This window comes from Lacerta agilis, chromosome Z (genome assembly GCF_009819535.1).
Source record: "Lacerta agilis isolate rLacAgi1 chromosome Z, rLacAgi1.pri, whole genome shotgun sequence".
Taxonomy (NCBI): domain Eukaryota; kingdom Metazoa; phylum Chordata; class Lepidosauria; order Squamata; family Lacertidae; genus Lacerta; species Lacerta agilis.
Genome location: NC_046331.1, coordinates 10,130,885 through 10,147,754, shown reverse-complemented (window position 1 = coordinate 10,147,754; position 16,870 = coordinate 10,130,885). Strand labels below are relative to the sequence as shown.

General features: G+C 44.2%; 1 protein-coding gene across 4 annotated transcripts in view; it reads left to right on the top strand.

The window, feature by feature from the left end:
* MVB12B (multivesicular body subunit 12B) overlaps positions 1–16,870 on the top strand; it is a 94,032-nt gene that overhangs the window by 30,597 nt on the left and 46,565 nt on the right. For all 4 annotated transcript variants that reach the window (XM_033138349.1, XM_033138351.1, XM_033138352.1 and 1 more), the window contains exon 7: positions 9,895–9,992. In XM_033138349.1, the coding sequence (XP_032994240.1) occupies positions 9,895–9,992 (98 nt within the window). The remainder of the gene's footprint in view (positions 1–9,894; positions 9,993–16,870) is intronic.

The following is a 16,870-nucleotide window of genomic DNA, read 5'->3' as shown; positions in this document are numbered from 1 at the left end:
CTGTTTTCACAGTGGCCAGCTAGATGCTTGTGGGAACCAGAGGGCAACAGCACTCTCTCCTCCTGTGGTTTTCAGTAACTGATATTTGGAAGGACTACCACCTCCCACTATGGAGGCAGAGCATAGCCATCTTGGCAAGTAGCCATCATTAGCTTTCCCCATTTGTCTAATCCTCTTTTAAAGGCATCTAAGTTGGTGGCCATCACTGCCTCCGGCAGGAGAACATTCCTCAGTTTAGCTACGTACAGTGGTACCTCAACTTACGAATTTAATCCGTTCCAAATGCACATTCGTAGTTCGAAAAATTCGTAAGTTGAAAAAAGCGATTTTCCCCATAGGAATGCATTGGAAACGAAAAATTCAGAAAAATTCGTAAGTCGAGTAAATACTTACTTCTTAAATACTTAACTTCTGTCTCCTTAGATTTAAGGTTAGTATAGTAGACAGACTTGGTCAAACAGGAGGAAATTCATCCTAAAAAAGAAGAAGATAGAGCTCTGAATAAAGTATGCATCTTTCTCTCTATACAGTGGTACCCCGACTTACGAATTTAATCCGTTCCAAATGCACATTCGTAGGTCGAAAAATTCGTAAGTCAAAAAAAACGATTTCCCCCATAGGAATGCATTGGAAACAAAAAATTCGGAAAAAAATCATAAGTCGAGTAAACCGCATCTAAAATTCGTAAGGCGAGTAAACCCCATCTAAAACCGCCAACGGATGTCCTTCGGATGTCGAAAAATTCGTAGGCGTGCAGGCACTTTTTTCATCCTTAAGTCAAAAAATTCATATGTTGAGTAATTCGTAAGTCGAGGTACCACTGTACTGCATAAAGAAGTACTTCCTTTTATCTGTATTCCAACATTCAGCTGCCTTTGGATGTCCACAGGTTCTAGTGTTATGAGAGGAGAAAAACTTTCTCCATGCCATGCATCATTTTATAAACTTCTAACATATCACCTCTTACTCACCTTTTCTCTAAACTAAAAAATTCCAAACATTGCACCTTTCCTCATAGGGGGAGATAATGTGTTGTGCGCGTGCTTTTTCTAAACAGAATTAAATCACAAACTGGTGCAGAGATTCATGGGAGTGAACTTACAACTAGGAGGGGAAATTATTAACTTGAAAGAACCAAAAATGGACGGATTTGTCTGTCTTACCCTTGGCATGCTTGGAATTCATTCCTGCAGTGCCTCTCTTGCTATCCTTGAAACAATTTGTCAGCTTCAAGCAAAGATGTCATTCCTTTCTCTCTGTGTTTGTGTGTTCCTCCCCCCCCCCCACAGCATGGCAGATATAATTGTACTTAACATCCATGCAACAACAACAAAAAAGTTATCAGCTTGTGACAAACGCTTTGGGAAATGGAACACACTCCGATTGCGAAAAAGATGCGTCGGCTGCGTTTCACGTCCCACTTGCCCAGGACTGGGGATTTTGGTCTCAACTTCTGCATGTTAATGTTGAATTTCGCCTCTCCTCCCTTCCCAGCTCTGATCCTTGAGTGCCAAATAGCTTTTGATCCTGTGGGTATGTGAAACATGCTCATGTGATTGCTAGACATAATGTCAGAAAGATGGGTGGGAAGCAGCATCTAACCTAGTGTGTCGAGGTGGTGAGTCAGAGGTCAGGGACACAAGTACGTAAGAAGAACCCTGCTGGCACTTTGTTGGATTAGTCTCCCATAATTGTGTATATCAACAGCACCAATGGTCAATGGACCCTCCAGGTTCATGGGCAGTCTACCTCCAAATACGAGTTACTTGGCTAGAGGTAGGGAGGCACATAAGATTGTGATTATTACAAATATAGGGCGGTACCTTATATCAATCCTGTTGTCTTTGTCCATGGAGTTTTCTTGGCAGGGATACTGAAGTGGCTTGCCAGTTCCTTCTCCACGTGGATCACATTTAGTCTAAACTCTCCGCTATGACCTGTCCATCTTGGGTGGCCCTGCACGGCATAGCTCATAGCTTCCCTGAGTTATTCAAGCCCCTTCGCCACGACAAGGCAGTGATCCATGAAGGAGAGCATTGATATAAGGTACCGCCCTATATTTGTCCCAGTGGAGGATAGGGGTGCCTGGCGTGCTCTGGTCCATGTTGTCACAAAGAGTCGGACACGACTGAACGACTGATCAACAACAACAACAACCTTATATCCAGGCCATTGCTCCATCTGGCTCAGTATTATCTACACTTACTGGCAGTGGTTTTCCAGGGTTTCGGGCAGGAGCTTTCCCCAGCCATCCCTGGAGACAATAGGGGTTGAGCTCAGGACCTTCTACAAGCAAAGCAGGTGTTCTACCACTGAGCTATGGTAGTTCTTAATACACTTATCAAACCCAGAATCTGTGGAATGTAAGTATGGCTCATAAGCAGCAGTCAAAGTAGAAGATGCTTAATTGGATGGCTGAGTTTCAAGCCTGGTAGAGGATATCTTCCCATGGTCTTAGATTCAACCCAAGGTATTTCCAGTTAAAAGGGTAATGTAAATAGCAATGGGGAAAGGGGGCTTTCTCTTTGCTCATTACCTTGGAATGCCACTGCCAGCCAAGAGAACGAAATACTGGGCAGAGGGGCAAGCAGCCAGACCTGTTAGCAGGGTTGGCTCCATAGAACATCAGAAATACCTGCTGGATCACGTCAGTGGCCCATCTGGTACAGCATCCTTTTCTCACCATGGCCAGCTGGATATCCCAAATGGAAAGGATCTGAGCGCAGTATGGGATCCTACTTGTAGGATCTCCATAAGTAGGATCTGAGCACAGTAGCACTCTTCCTCTTGCAATTCCCATCAAGTGGTACAGTCATACCCCGGGTTACGGCTGCTTCAAGTTGTGCGTTTTCCGGTTGCGCACCACACCAAACCCGGAAGTACCAGAATGGGTTACTTCGGGGTTTCAGCGCATGCACAGAAGTGCTAAATCGCGATATGCACAGAAGCTGCAGGTTGCAAACGCTGTGGGTTGTGAATGTGCCTCCCGCACAGATCACGTTCGCAACCTGCAGCGGCGCTTCTGTATTTGGAAGCTTTATGCCTCCAGCTGTAGGGAGAGAACAGAGCCCAGAGGCTGTTTCCAGAATGTTGTTTAACAGAACCCACACGATTTGCATCTTTCTTGGATGTCAAAGTACATGAAGTGGTTCCAACTCAGTGGGTTTCATCTACAGCCTAGGGTGAACTGGGGTGTGTGTGTATGTGTGGCTCTGAGAGTCGCTTAAAGGAGCTGAGGGAGAAGCAGGGGAACTTAAGAGCAGTGTGAGCTTATATTTTAATGGGCTTCAATGAGAGTTTTAAACATTTACAAACGCTTATAACAGTTGGCCCTCCCTGCAGAGCCCTGCCTGGACGAGAAACTTAAAATACGTTGATGTTGGCTTCAGTTTTGCAAAAGAAGGCATAAGTGTCTAACTCTGGTGGTCTGGCACTAGTGGCTCTTTATCTTTCCGGTGTATTTAAAAAAATTGGCTTGACATTTGCCTGTGATTTGCCTTCCAATGGGACCTTCAAAAGCAATCAACCACAACTCATATAAGGATATAAGGAAACCACATTATATTGAGTGAGACCATTATTTTGCATTGCCATTTTGTATTTTTATGTTGTGAACTGCCCTGTGATCTTCGGATTAAGGAAGGTATACAAATTTAAATAAATAAATAGGTTGACTGGCTGCAGGTCTCCAGGGTTTCAGACAGGACATGCCCAGCCCCACCTGCAGCTGCCAGGGATTGAACCTGGAGTGTTAGGCTGAGGGCAGACTGAGGTTGGTTGGGTGGTGTACCACTGTTAACTAATGGACCACCCTCCAGTGTGTCTCTATATCAGGGGTCAGCCGTGGGCCGGTCTACCGTCCCTCAGACCATGTGGTGGGCCAGACTATATATTTGGGGGGGGGGAATATGAACGAATTCCTATGCCCCACAAATAACCCAGAGATTCATTTTAAAGAAAAGGACACATGCTACTCATGTAAAAATACGCCGATTCCTGGACCGTCTGCGGGCCGGATTGAGAAGGCCCATGGGCTGCATCCGGCCCACGGGCCTTAGGTTGCCTACCCCTACTCTATATGACGCTTTCTGAGACCCTTCATTACTTCTATAGCCAGAAGTGAGAACTTTTTACTGGTTTTTGTTGGCAGGGGGGTGTTGAAATGAAAGAGAGTGTGGAGGGAGTGGGTGGGTAAACTACTTACACACTTTCTCTCTTCAGGGGTGGGTGATAAATTTTGAAGTGGCTCTTTTCAATGACAGCTGCCATATTTTCTCTTTGAATTGCCCCATGGAGCAATGCTACATTACTGATATAGTGTAATTCCAGAGCATGCTGGGAGAAACAATATGGCAGCTGTTGATGGGGGGGGCGACCCAGTGAGATCCATTCTCAGGCACCCGCTGAGTTCCCACCGCAGAAAAAAAATAGCCAAAATGGCATTCCCATTTCTGCGTTATCATTATTAAAAGGAGATGGCTTACAGATAAAAGCATAGAAAAATATTGATGTAATGAAAACTAAGCGCATATATATAATCTGTTTAAAATGTAGCAATAATTACAATGAAAACACCATGGCACCAGCACTTTCATTAAAAGCAGTCAGTTCCCAAAGCCTGTTTGAACAAGAAAGTCTTCACCTGCCTGCATCCTATACCTAGGGTTGTGAAATTTGGGGGAGCAAAGAACTTCACTTCAGCAAAGCTTGAGTGAATGCATTGGGTTTTTCAATAATAATAATAATAATAATGAACATAAGAAGAGCCCTGCTGGATCAGGCAAATAGCCCATCTAGGCCAGCATCCTGTTCTCACAGTGGCCAACCAGTTGCCCCAATGGGTAACCCTCATGCTGTAAACAAGGGCAAGAACACTCTCCTGTCCTGCAGGTTCCAGCAACTGTGGGGACACACTGTTAGCCCACAATATAAAGAAACAGGGGTACTTGTGGCCCTCCAGGTGTTGCTAGACTGCAGCTCCCATCAACCCTAGCCAGCATGGCCAGCTACTGAGGATGATGGGAGTTGTAGTCCAGCAACATCTGCGATGGACATGCTCTCTGCACCAGGCTAGATGGCCCGGCTTGTTATATTTAGGTGTTACTCTGCTTTAGAGACATGCAGTCATAATCCCAGCATCTGGATGATCATAGGTTCTCCACCCCACCTTTAGATGATACACATTCATTATTAGATTTATTAATTTCTAAGCTACCCTTCAGTATTTCTGCTCACACAGCAACTAAGATGTTGGTAAAATGATTTTAAAACTGAATTAAACCTGGTTGTTGTTGTGTTTTTTTTTTAAATGTCAGGGCAGAGGAAAGTATAGAATCACGGTAGCCAAATGTAATATAGTAAGAGATTAAAGAGGTCTGTTTAAAAAAGCTTGGTCAAATGAGGAGTCGTTTGCCTAATGCCAGCAAAAAATGAGAGTAGGCAACGAGTGAGCACAGGACATTAAAACAGAGAACAACGGGCAGGTCGAAAATGTAGGTAAACATGAGGATCAGGAACTTCCTATGAATGAGGAAAGCAATGGAAAAACCAGTGTAGTTTTTTTTTTTTTTAAGAGAGGCACTAGAAAGGGTGGAGATTGCTTCAGAATAGATTGGGGTGTCAGCTTCCTGTGAGTAGATTTTATTCTTTGTTACAGGGAGGAAGTGGGAGGGTGGTGGTGGCTTTCTCCTGAGTGTTGTTGCTCGGTCCTGAAAGGATGTTTCTGTCTCTTACCTGACCCCCCCATCTCTTTTGTGCCATTTCAATGCTGGTGGGGATGGGGGTGGGCGATTCTGGCTTTCCATCATGTGCAGGAGAAATGATAGTAACTGGCACTGGCTCCTATTAACGAGAGCCTTCCTCTACCTCCCACCTCTCAGCATTACAGATTCTCCTGAAGTCTTAGTAATTACTGTTAATATCGTTCAGTGGCAACTTTTCACAGGAGCACCGTTGAATGGCTTAGTGCCTGCACACCACACATGCAAATCGGCTCCTGTGCGCACCTAGTGATTTTGTATCCCCACTTCCGTCATGCCGTTTGCCGCAAGTGGAGTTGTAAGCATGTCATGCATCGCCTGTGCGTTCAGCAAGTGTGTCAAAACACAACTTCAATTAATTTGCTCTAATTATGGCTCCAGAGAGAGACTAGGGGCTGTATTGTTCCTCATTAAAAGACATTCCCCCTTCCCCCCCCCAACCTTCTTTCTTCCTCATCCGCAGTCTCCCACCGTCGCTTGCTCTTGTGTATCCCATATGGGGAGAATTTCTGAGCAAGAAAACTGACTTGCATTTTAGGGACTGGATAGAGAAGGATTTGGTCTTTGAAAGGCCCATTCAAGTGTTGCATCCAGTAAGTGGAGGGGGAGGAAATACCGGGGTCGCCTTAAAATATCTATGGGGGAACTTCCAGCCCATTGGCCTAACCCAGTGGGATATAAATCAAATATACCTGTATAGAAATGAAGCAATGTTGGTACCAGTGGAACCTCTCTTGGGAAGCATTTTGGAGGTGGGAGGATAGCATAGGCTGACCCTGCTCTGGTTGCCCACCTCTGATGTCCGGGGGGCGGGGTTAACTTGGCGGTCTGAGAGAGCAGGTAGGGAGACAGAGGGTACAAGTAGCCAGTGTGGTGTCCTCCAGATGATGGTATGCTCCAACTCCCAGCAACTCCTCAGCCAGCATGGCTAAGGGATGACGAGAGTTGTCATCAGGCAACATCTGCGGAGCTAAAAGATGCCTTGTTCCTGTTAATAATAATAATAATAATAATAAATACTGTTCCAGCCAGCTCTAGGATGATTGGCTGGAGGAATGTTCTTAACTTATTTTCAGATTATTATTATTATTATTATTATTATTTTTAAAAAACCTGTAACTGATTTTAGATGTTTTTAATTGGAATTGTTTTTAGAATGTTTTAATCTGTATTAGAATGTCTGCAGTTTGTTTGTTTGTTTGTTTGTTTGTTTCATTCAAACAATACATCTGTTTTGCCACCCTGGGGTCCTTTGGGAGGGAGGGTGTTTTAGAAATTCAGTAAATAATAAATTATTTAATTTTTACGTTAGGGTTGCACTTGCTGATTGATTGATTGATTGATTGATTCCCTGCCCTTCACTCCAAGGTCCCAGGGCTGCTTACAATAGTTGAAGCACAGTATCGAAAGCAGTTTAAAACAACTTATGATCAGAAAAAAATAAGGAGAGTCCTAAACAGATAAACCAAAAGGGTCAAAATCCAGGGTGTGTGTGTGTGTGTGTGTGTGTGTATTTAAGGGCCCATCTTATTTTTGTGATGGCAGCCAGTGGTGAGCTTTCAATCCATGTGATGACACTGTGCCCATTAAAATCCTGGTTAAGGGATCATGCTAACAGCAGCAGGAATGGTTGAAAATGAAAATGACCCCCACAGTACCAAATCAAGTCTCTCTCCCCACCCCTGTATGTCTGTCTTCATTTGAGTGTTCCACTTCTTCGTATATGATCAGAGCCCCACCACCACCACCACCACCACTCCCAATGCATTTCTAATAAGCCAACTTCAATGATTACTCCTCTTCTGTTTTTTATTTTTGCTAAATGCCTTTGCGGCCACATCGGAATTAGCCCTGCGGTTTTGAACAGGCTCGGTGCAGCTTTTTGGCAGCTTCGATCAAAGGGATTTGGGGGTTTGAGTTGCGCCTGTTCTCCCTCCTCACGCACACCAGCCCCCCCCCATCTGCAATAATTTGATGAAGAACTTCGCCCTAATTAAATATTCAAATGCAGGGCCCGCGTCAATATGGCTTCCCGTTGGCTCGGAATGATGATTAATTGTATTCAAAACTCCGGCGGCCGCTGTTCATTTCAACTCTTCCATTGTTTCCAGATTGTTCCTCTCTCTGGCTTGCTGTTTCTCTCCTCCGCTCCACACCTCCATTCTCTCCCCCCCCCCAGCTTTTGTTCGGGTTGGGTGTGTGCGTGTCTGTGTTTCGGGATTGAAACTAGTAATTGATTTGCCATATGGTGCCAAGCTGCTCACATTTAACAATATGTGTTTAGGAACTTGGGGACTTTTATAAATTGGGCTGTTGTTGGTTTTTCGTTTGTGTAAGTGTAAGAGAGAGAGAGAGAGAGAGAGAGAGAATGTTCCACATCTAATTTCCTGTCTATAGAATAAAATGACAAGCAGTTTTAAAAGGCATAAGGAAAACACATTTCTGCTGTTGGCTTGCAGGGATAAATGAGTTTATATCCATCCTGGCCAACCAGCAACAGTTACTTAACATAAGGTCCCATCTGTACTATATGTTTAAAGCAGTACCCTATCCTTTTAAACATTCATGGCTCTCCCCTCCAAAGAATCCTGGGAAAGGTAGTTTATTAAAGGATGCTGAGAGTTGTTAGGAGCCCACTGTATTCCACTCCCAGAGCTACAATTCCCGGGAGTCCCCTGGGAAGAGGGATTGACTGTTAAACCACTCTGGGAACTGTAGCTCTGTGAAAGGAATAGGGTTCAGTTAAACATCAATACAGCATCATTGGTTGGTTAAAAAAGAAAACAAAAAAAACATACTGCAAACACCTATTGAAGCAAAACAGTTTTCAGAAGACATCTAAAAAAAGACAGGGACAATTCCTTCCTAATCTCTACTGGCAGGGAGTTCCACAAGGAACCGGCCTGCCCCACTTAAGGCTCAGTTCCTAGTGAAGGCCTGCAGAACCTCGGGAGCATGTGGAACCACCAAAACCATCAGATAATCCCGTTGGTTGAGGCGGAACATAAAGAATCGGACCAGAAATGTTTAGTGCTTTCTGAATGCAGTCCTCTCGCAGCTCATGTGCATTTAATTTGGGCGAATTCAGCTTTATGTGCTTGTCTGAAAAAATGAGGAGGAAAGTCAGCAATCCAACCCACCATTACACTCACCATGGGAGAGCATTTGGAGTTGCAGGGAAGAGTGTTCAGGGCCATTCCATTGTCACGGGTGGGACACTTGGACCATGTTTTTTGGTATTCACACATGTGTAACAATGTAAATATACATAAAAATTAACTACCAAAATTTAAACTGTGTTATTAATAAGATACTGAACATTTTACTAATTTTTTATTATTTTAATGGATATTTTTGACAATTTTATTAAATGTTAAAGTATTGTCACGGGTGAGACAAAAAAAAGGACATGGAGCTTGAGATAAGTTTGATTTATGGAAAAACTCTGTGAGTTGGGAGGTGAATCAATTATAAACTCAGCATATCTGTTTAAATCAATGTTTATTGGTTACAACTATGCAATCAGAAATTAAGTTTAAGAAATTTAACGATACAAAATTAAGGAAAAGATGCTGTCACGGGTGGGACAATCATCAGAAAACTTTTAACTTGAACACTTCTGTGAAGACTACGTGGGTGGACTTTTGAAAAGAAGGTCCATAAACTAAACTTCTTTTGTCTTTAGCTTTAAAAAAATGGTTAGACTGCACATTTGGAATCTTCCTCACCAAAGTCCAGCGCTCATCTAGCATTCTTATCAGGCTCATTTTTCATGGAATGGCCCTTCAGCAGGCTTGGGAGACTCTGTGTCCCCTTGGGAGAACACTTGGAGGTGAAGGGAAAGTGTGTTTTGACATATGCAATATGATTTACATCCTGTCCCTGGAATGTAGCCCCCATGTAAGTTGAGAGTCGACTGTTCCTTGACCCTGGCCCCAAAAGAAATCAGCAAAGTATTGAAAAGTTTTGGTGTCACCACCAAGAAGCCTGTTTGCCCTACCACCCACCTGTTGACCTCCTAAGAGCAACAAGACCTTTTGAAGCCAATCTCAAGACTTAGGTCATGCTTGGATCTAGGACCCCTATTGCTGGCAACCTTGATCTTGTAACAACTTGTTTTGTTTTTCCTTGCTAGGCATATATCTCTGACACTTCCAGCCAGTTTTCGAGGGAAAGGGCATGGCACTCGACCAGACTTTGAGTACCAGCACTCCAATTTATATGCCATATCAGGTAAGCCAAAGTGTTAGTTATTCGGTTTTTTAAAAACAACAACATGCTGGATAACTCACAGCCATCTTTGACTGCTCAAGCAACCCAAACAGTCACCTGGTAGAGTCACTCTACCTTTATAGCAGCATGACGAGGCTCAGAATCTGTTGCGATGCTGCAGAAGATGATGGGGTGTCATGCTCAGATGTTGTTCTCACAAGTCTTAAAAGGATCCTCCATGTCGCTAGCAGAAGCTTCAAGTTGTCCGCAGAAGCAGTTAGTCTGATTGGGTGCTGGATGCAGGGCTCAGACATGGTTCTTGTAAGACTTAGAAGGAACCGCCCTGTGATGAGAATCCTCAGTTGCCTGTAGCAGCCGTTGGTTCAGTTGGGTGCTAAAGCCCATGGGAAAGTCCCATTCCAGCCTCATCTCTCCGTGCTGCTGTCAGCTGCCCACTAGTTCTTCCCACTAATGGGCCCAGCAACTGGTGTTTAGAGCTTTACCAGCTGCAAGTCCATAGATTTCATATAGCTGTCATGACTAGGCGCTGTTTTTAGACTTTTTACTATGGATTTGTCTAATCTGCTAATTGGCTATGCCAGGGCTGTGGAACCTTAGGCCCAGGGGCCAAATTCAGCTCTCCAGGATTTTCTGGCTCTCTGGACTCCTCCCAGGCAACACACCTCACTGGCCCTTCTCATCCCTTGTCCTTAAGTGCTTTTGTCCAACTGGGTGATTCTTAACTTGTCTCCATGGTGCATGTTGGAACCTCTGTTTAAAGCACTCTCCGCATCCCTGCCTCTTGTGGCAGCGAATTCCATAGCTTCAGTATGCGCTGAATGAAGAAGGACACCATTTTATCTGACCTGCATCTTCCAACATTCACCACAATAAATACAGTAAATCCAAACCTAATATAAAAGAGCTGTATATCTCTGAATAAGAGATGCTCGGACAAACTAGTTTCTACACCTTCTTCATGAGCTTCCCAGGGTCATCTGGCTGGCCATGGGTAGAATCAAGTGTTTCTAGATGTGATGGGAGTTGTAATCCAGCGAAGTGGCCCATTGGATTTGTTGGGCCCTGCCAAGGGGAAACACGGATTTATCTTTTACAAAGGGAAAGAAAGTAAGCTGTAAAATTCTGGCAGGGGAGCACTATTGCACTGCAGGAAATGCAAAAAAAGGGGGGGTGGAGTGCTGTCAGCTGGTTTTCCTTCTTTGGCTTTTTTCATGTGTTAATGGTGACTGGCACTTATAACAGAAGAACATGGCATTAACTCATGTACCTTAATGAAGGGGCTGATCAAGGGGTTTTGTTTTTGTTTTTACTCAAGCTGCCGCTGTAGGTTTCTTCCAGAGATGGAATGTAACGGTGGCATAATTCATGTAGGTGTTCATTTCCCCCCACTTCCCTTGTTACTCTGGTGTGGTCTTAATCGGTTTGGGAATGAGGAGAACGGGAATGCTGCCCTGGCAATGATCCCGGATCGGGGAAGAAGGTTTGGGAGGAAGTTGAGAGATTTCCCTTCCCCACCTCCGTGGAAACCACAGCTCTGCTCAGTTTTGGATGGGCTTTTCTGCCTTGGGATGGATGACTGGGGAGGGAACCCCGCATTTCCATCAAGGACATCACAAATGCTTGGCTCTTTCTGACTGCAGATGCACCTGGCCCAGCATTCTTTCTCCAACAGTGGACAGTCATAGGGACATAGGAAGCTGCCGTATGCTGAGTCAGGCCATTGTTTCACCCAGCTCAGTATTGTATGCACTGACCCGGCAGCATCTCTCCAGAGTTACAGGCCAGGGATTCTCCCCCAGTCCTACCTGGAGATGCCATTGGGGATTGAACCTTGGACCTTCTGCATGCATGCTTTGCCACTGTGATTCGTTTAAAAAGAAAGCAAATTCCTTGTCCTCATGAACACAGGAGCTGAATAAATATGAACATTGGAAGGTTCCTTATACTGAATCAGACCATTGGTCCACATTGCTCAGTATTGTCTACACTGACTTCCAGCAGGGGTTTCAGGCAGGGGATGTTCCCAGCCCTCCTTGGAGATGCTGGAGTTTGAACCCAGCACCTTTTGCATCCAGAGCAGATGCTCTATTACTGAGCTGCAGCCTTGCCCCAGAAGCCTCTGGAAAGCCCGCAACCAAGCATGAAGGCAGTTCTTAAATTATGGGGGAAGTGAAAGTTGGGGTGGGGAGGTTATTAGTGTACCCAACCCCATTTCTGCCCCTCACTAATTTTAGCCACACCACGTCACCCTCCATCTAGCCTTCTGAAAACAGTTGTGAGCAGGGCCATCACAAAACAAAAGGGGTCTAGGACATCCCTCTCCTCCCCCACTGGTAATTTGAGCACTGCATAACAGTGATGCTATCCTGCTACTTGTCCCTGGCATCTGATTATTCAGGGGTGGGGAGCATTTTTTAGGCTGGGGGGTGCATCCCATCCTGGGCTCTCTTGCAAAGGCCCCCTGCCAGAGGTGGGCGGAGCTAAAGGCAAAACCAGGAGGAACAAAGGATGTGAAACTTCCCCCATTGTACAGTAGGCTGGTTTCTACACACCACTCTATCCTCCATGCAGGCAAGCAAGAGGCATCAGAATCCAGGGACACATTCCAGCCAGGCAAAGGACACTCAAGGGGATGTCAAAAGAGGGCCAGTGAGGGGTGTGTCCTTGCAGAGAGGGGGTGTGGCCTGGGGAGAGTTCCAAGTGTTAGGGAGAGAGGCTACATTAGACCCCACCAGGCCAGAGGTTCCCCTCCCCTGGAGTACTTGAGAGTGAACACAGGCTGTCATGGCTAGTGGCTTTCGGCAGATCTATCACTCCTGTGTCATCTGCTCCATGCCTTTATAAGCGTTGCTTGCCGGTTCCTGAAGGCCATGCGTGCTGTTAAAAGACCCAGTTGGAAAACTGGCTGTGTTTTGTTTCGAGCCTGCTTTCTCTCTCCTATCTGTATGGCCTCACCTATACTTCCGTTTCTTGGTCACAATGAAGTGTGACAGACAATTGTGATAACTAGTTTGAGTAGTCAGAAACTGGCTTAATTAGTTTATAGATACTGTTTCCGCCCACATACGATATGGCCCATGAGGCGTAATTAAAAGTGGTTGCTTGGACCACACATTTCAGGTCTCCTTGCGTACCATCGTTTGAGCTTCTCGAAACCATGAAGGCAAGCAGAGAGCGAGAGAGCAGTGAAATGACAGGGGCCAAGGAGGGATGTGTATTTACACAGGGGCAACAGATAATAAAGCATGGAAGTGAAGCAGAATCCTGAATGAAGTAGAAGTAGAAAGGGGGGGGGATTATTTATAATAATGGGAGTCAAACAGAAGGGGGAATAAGTCACTTTAAGGGTGCATAAATTTTTACGATGGCGCATAAACAGCCATAGCTTGTCTTGTCTCTCTCCCTGTCTGTCCCCGCCAATAACGAGGGACGGACGGCGCCGAACATAAAGGAGGAATATAATCAGGCAGAGGGAGGGGACGGATGGGAAGGCCTGGTGGATTGATCGCGGAGTGCGTTTGTATATCCCGACGTAAAAGGTTGGAGGCTGACAGGTGGCCGGGTTTTTCCACTGTATAAAGCCATGTGGGGGCTGTCAGCCCCACGCAGGAGGCCTCGTTGCAATTGATGAATTGCCTGCTTTCTTGATTAAACCTTCCGTCACTTAAGAAACAATAAGCCCAGGCGTGGATGGGGGGGGGGGGAGAGAGAGAGAGAGAGAGAGAGAGAGGGACGCGTCAAAAAGTGTGTGTGCGTGAGGGGTGGGAGTCTGTTTTACCTTTCTGCAGATGTTGGGCACAGAGTACAATGTGTATTATTAAAATGAATGTGGCATTTATATTGTCTTGTTTCTTTTGTGGGAGAGAGGGCCTGTAAATTATATGTTAATAATCAGATGGTAGGCCCTTTCCAAGAGAGCGAGAACTGAGGTCTTCAATCAGTTTAATTGGTAGATTAATCAACCAGAGCTTTGGTTGACTAATCAAAGGACTGAGGAGTTATTTTTCTGTGGTTATGTTTGTGGGGTTTTTTGTTGTTTTTAGGATGCTTGTTCCTTTATTTATTTATTTATTTTAAAAAAATATTTTTATTAAAGTTTTCTTGGTTTACAAAGGTATGTGCAATGTCTCTTTTTTCAAGTTACATTTTCCATAGTTCAGTTTCATTAGGAAGAAAAAAGGGGGGGGAGGTGGAGGGGGCCATGGTGGGTGGGGGTGGGGTCGGGAGGTGATATTTCTATTTTGCTTAATGTTTGTGTGGGTTTTTGTGTCAGCGTCATTTGTCCAGGTTCTCTTTGTTATTCGCTTGTGTTCCTTTGGTGCTGAGAGAAATTGAGGTCCTCTTATAGTTGAAAAACAGTGATGTCTCTAAGCATATTCTGAACCTAGAAATTTGTTTTCATCATCTAGACTGAGCTGAGGTCACTGTCTTTTTATACACAAATCTACTGAAGAGCTTCATTTCAGCCTCCATGTTTAGGTGGAAAAAGTTGGGGGTTTTGGTGGGTTTTTGTTTGTTTCTTTGTTTGTTTGTTTGTTTGTTTGCTATTGTTAAACAGTGCTAGTCAGAAACTGCTAATGATGCTTTATTGAGATTCTTGCATTGTAGGGGGTTGGACTAGATGACCCTCAGTGTCCCAGCTCTACAATTCTATGATTCTATGAAATTGGTGTTTTTTAATCTGAATTCCTCAAGTGTGACAATGTTCTTTGCTGCAGCCTTTGAAACAAGGATGTTTAAGGGAAGGTGAGTCCTGAGTCAGGATTATCTGTATATTCAAACTATTTTAAATAATGAATTATGCTCTTATTTTAAAAGGCACAATCTGTGTGAGCATCTGTTGGGTTGTAGCTAGTGTAGTGCTTCTTAGAATAGACCCTCTGAAATTGACGTGGCTAACTTTTAAGTTCATTGATTTCCACGGATCTGTTCTGAGTAGAATATTCAGCACAGATAAAGTATTTCTTCACGCAGAACATAGTTAATCTATGGAACTCACTTCCACAAGAGTCATTGAAAGCTACCAACCACAGCTGGAGGCAGTAAGGCTTCTGGAAACCATAGGAGGGAGTGCTATTGTGCCCAAATCCTGCTAGAGGGCTTCCCATAATGGGTATGTGGTTGGCCGCTGTGAGAACTGGATGCTGGACTCGATTGGCCATTGACCTAAGCCAGCAGGCTCTTATAGTCCAATGCTATTATTTTAATTTATGTGGATACTATCCACTCTGCATGCACACAGGCTGTGCCTTTTAGAATAAAAGCATAACAGAATCCATGGTTTAAAATAGTTTGAGAGTATTTGTTGCTCTTTTGTCTTTGCTGTGGTTGTTTTAATAACTGCATCTGGTTTTTATGGTCTGCAGACCCAATAGACTAGTACTCCAAAACACACACACACACACACACAACCCCTCAGAAATCTATTTCTAGATCCAAGTATGTTTAATCTTAATCTCTCCCCCCCCCACCCCAATTTGCAGAATGAAAAAGACAGGTCCTTCTTGCCTCCAGTCTAAATTTGGCATGGTAGGAAATGGAGGAAAGTGGTGGAAATGGAAGAAAGAATAGCTATTCAGTAGTTGTCATCCTGAGCATTGAGTTGCATTAACAATAAAAATAATGAATTAGACTTATGTCTATAAGCAAGTTCCAGCCATGGTTAAGTATAGGCATAGGCAAACTCTGGCCCTCCAGATGTTTGGGACTACAATTCCCATCATCCCTAGCTAACAGGACCAGTGGTCAGAGATGATGAGAATTGTAGTCCCAAACATCTGGAGGGCCAGAGTTTGCCTATGCCTGGAAGCATATTTTATTTCAGTAGGTGAGATGCTGGTATACTAAATTATTCAACTAATATTGAAAGTAGCCTGATTTTGGCTACCTCGTGCTCTATATTTTTAAATAAATATCAATTCATAGTGTGTGTTATTTTAATAAAAGCAATGTACAGTAACAGAAAAAATCAAAAGGAACTCATTATAACATTTGTAGTTAATTTGAACTACAGTATCCTTAATCCCAATTCTTTCTGCGCCATTGATTGCAATGGGACTTAGGTGTTCTGTTCAGCTGGCCACTGGATCACATCCTTTGACAGATGTCAAATTGAGGAGTGCAAATATTCCATCAAAAGTTTTTGCTATGCGGATCAGCTTTTTAACACCTTGGCAGCTTTTGCAGTGAAGTTAATAAACAGCTTGTTTCAGGACAATATGTTAATAGTCCCCAAAGGGAAGAGGATTGGTCTGGCTTCCCAAAAAAAAAAAAGTGTGTCGGGGGGGAGGAGGAATATGGCTGCAAGCAAAAGCCATTTCAGTTGCAAGATGTTTCTTCTCTACAAACTCAAGTGTACACACAAGCTTTCAGAAAGTTTTACAAATGAATCGTGCATTACAGACAAATCGGTTGCAAATGTTTTTTTCAGGTACTTTTTTCTGTCGGACTCAACACTTGCAACTACGTTAGCTTAACCATTTAAATTGTCCTTACTTGGCCTCAGTGATGCCCTCATTTAGCCAAATCTAATAGGCTCTTCTAGTGTTGTGACATATCACCCTGTGTAGTGCAAGGATGGGACTGTGACTCTTATCAATGTTGCTGGACTCCAACTCCCACAATCCCTGAGCATTGGGCATACTGGCTGGAACTGATTGGTGTTGGCATCTAGCAACATCTAGAGGGCTACAAGTTCCCCATCCTTGATATAGCCCTTTACAGGAGTTTTCTACTTGTGTAATTACAAGGAGCAGCTCTGGGATCATTAGCCCTCCCACTCCAATACATCCCTCTTACTCCCACTGTTCTGCATGCAAGCTCCCTGCACAACTTAAAAGCCTGATCCTGCAGGGTTCTAAATCCGTTTGGAGAATCTA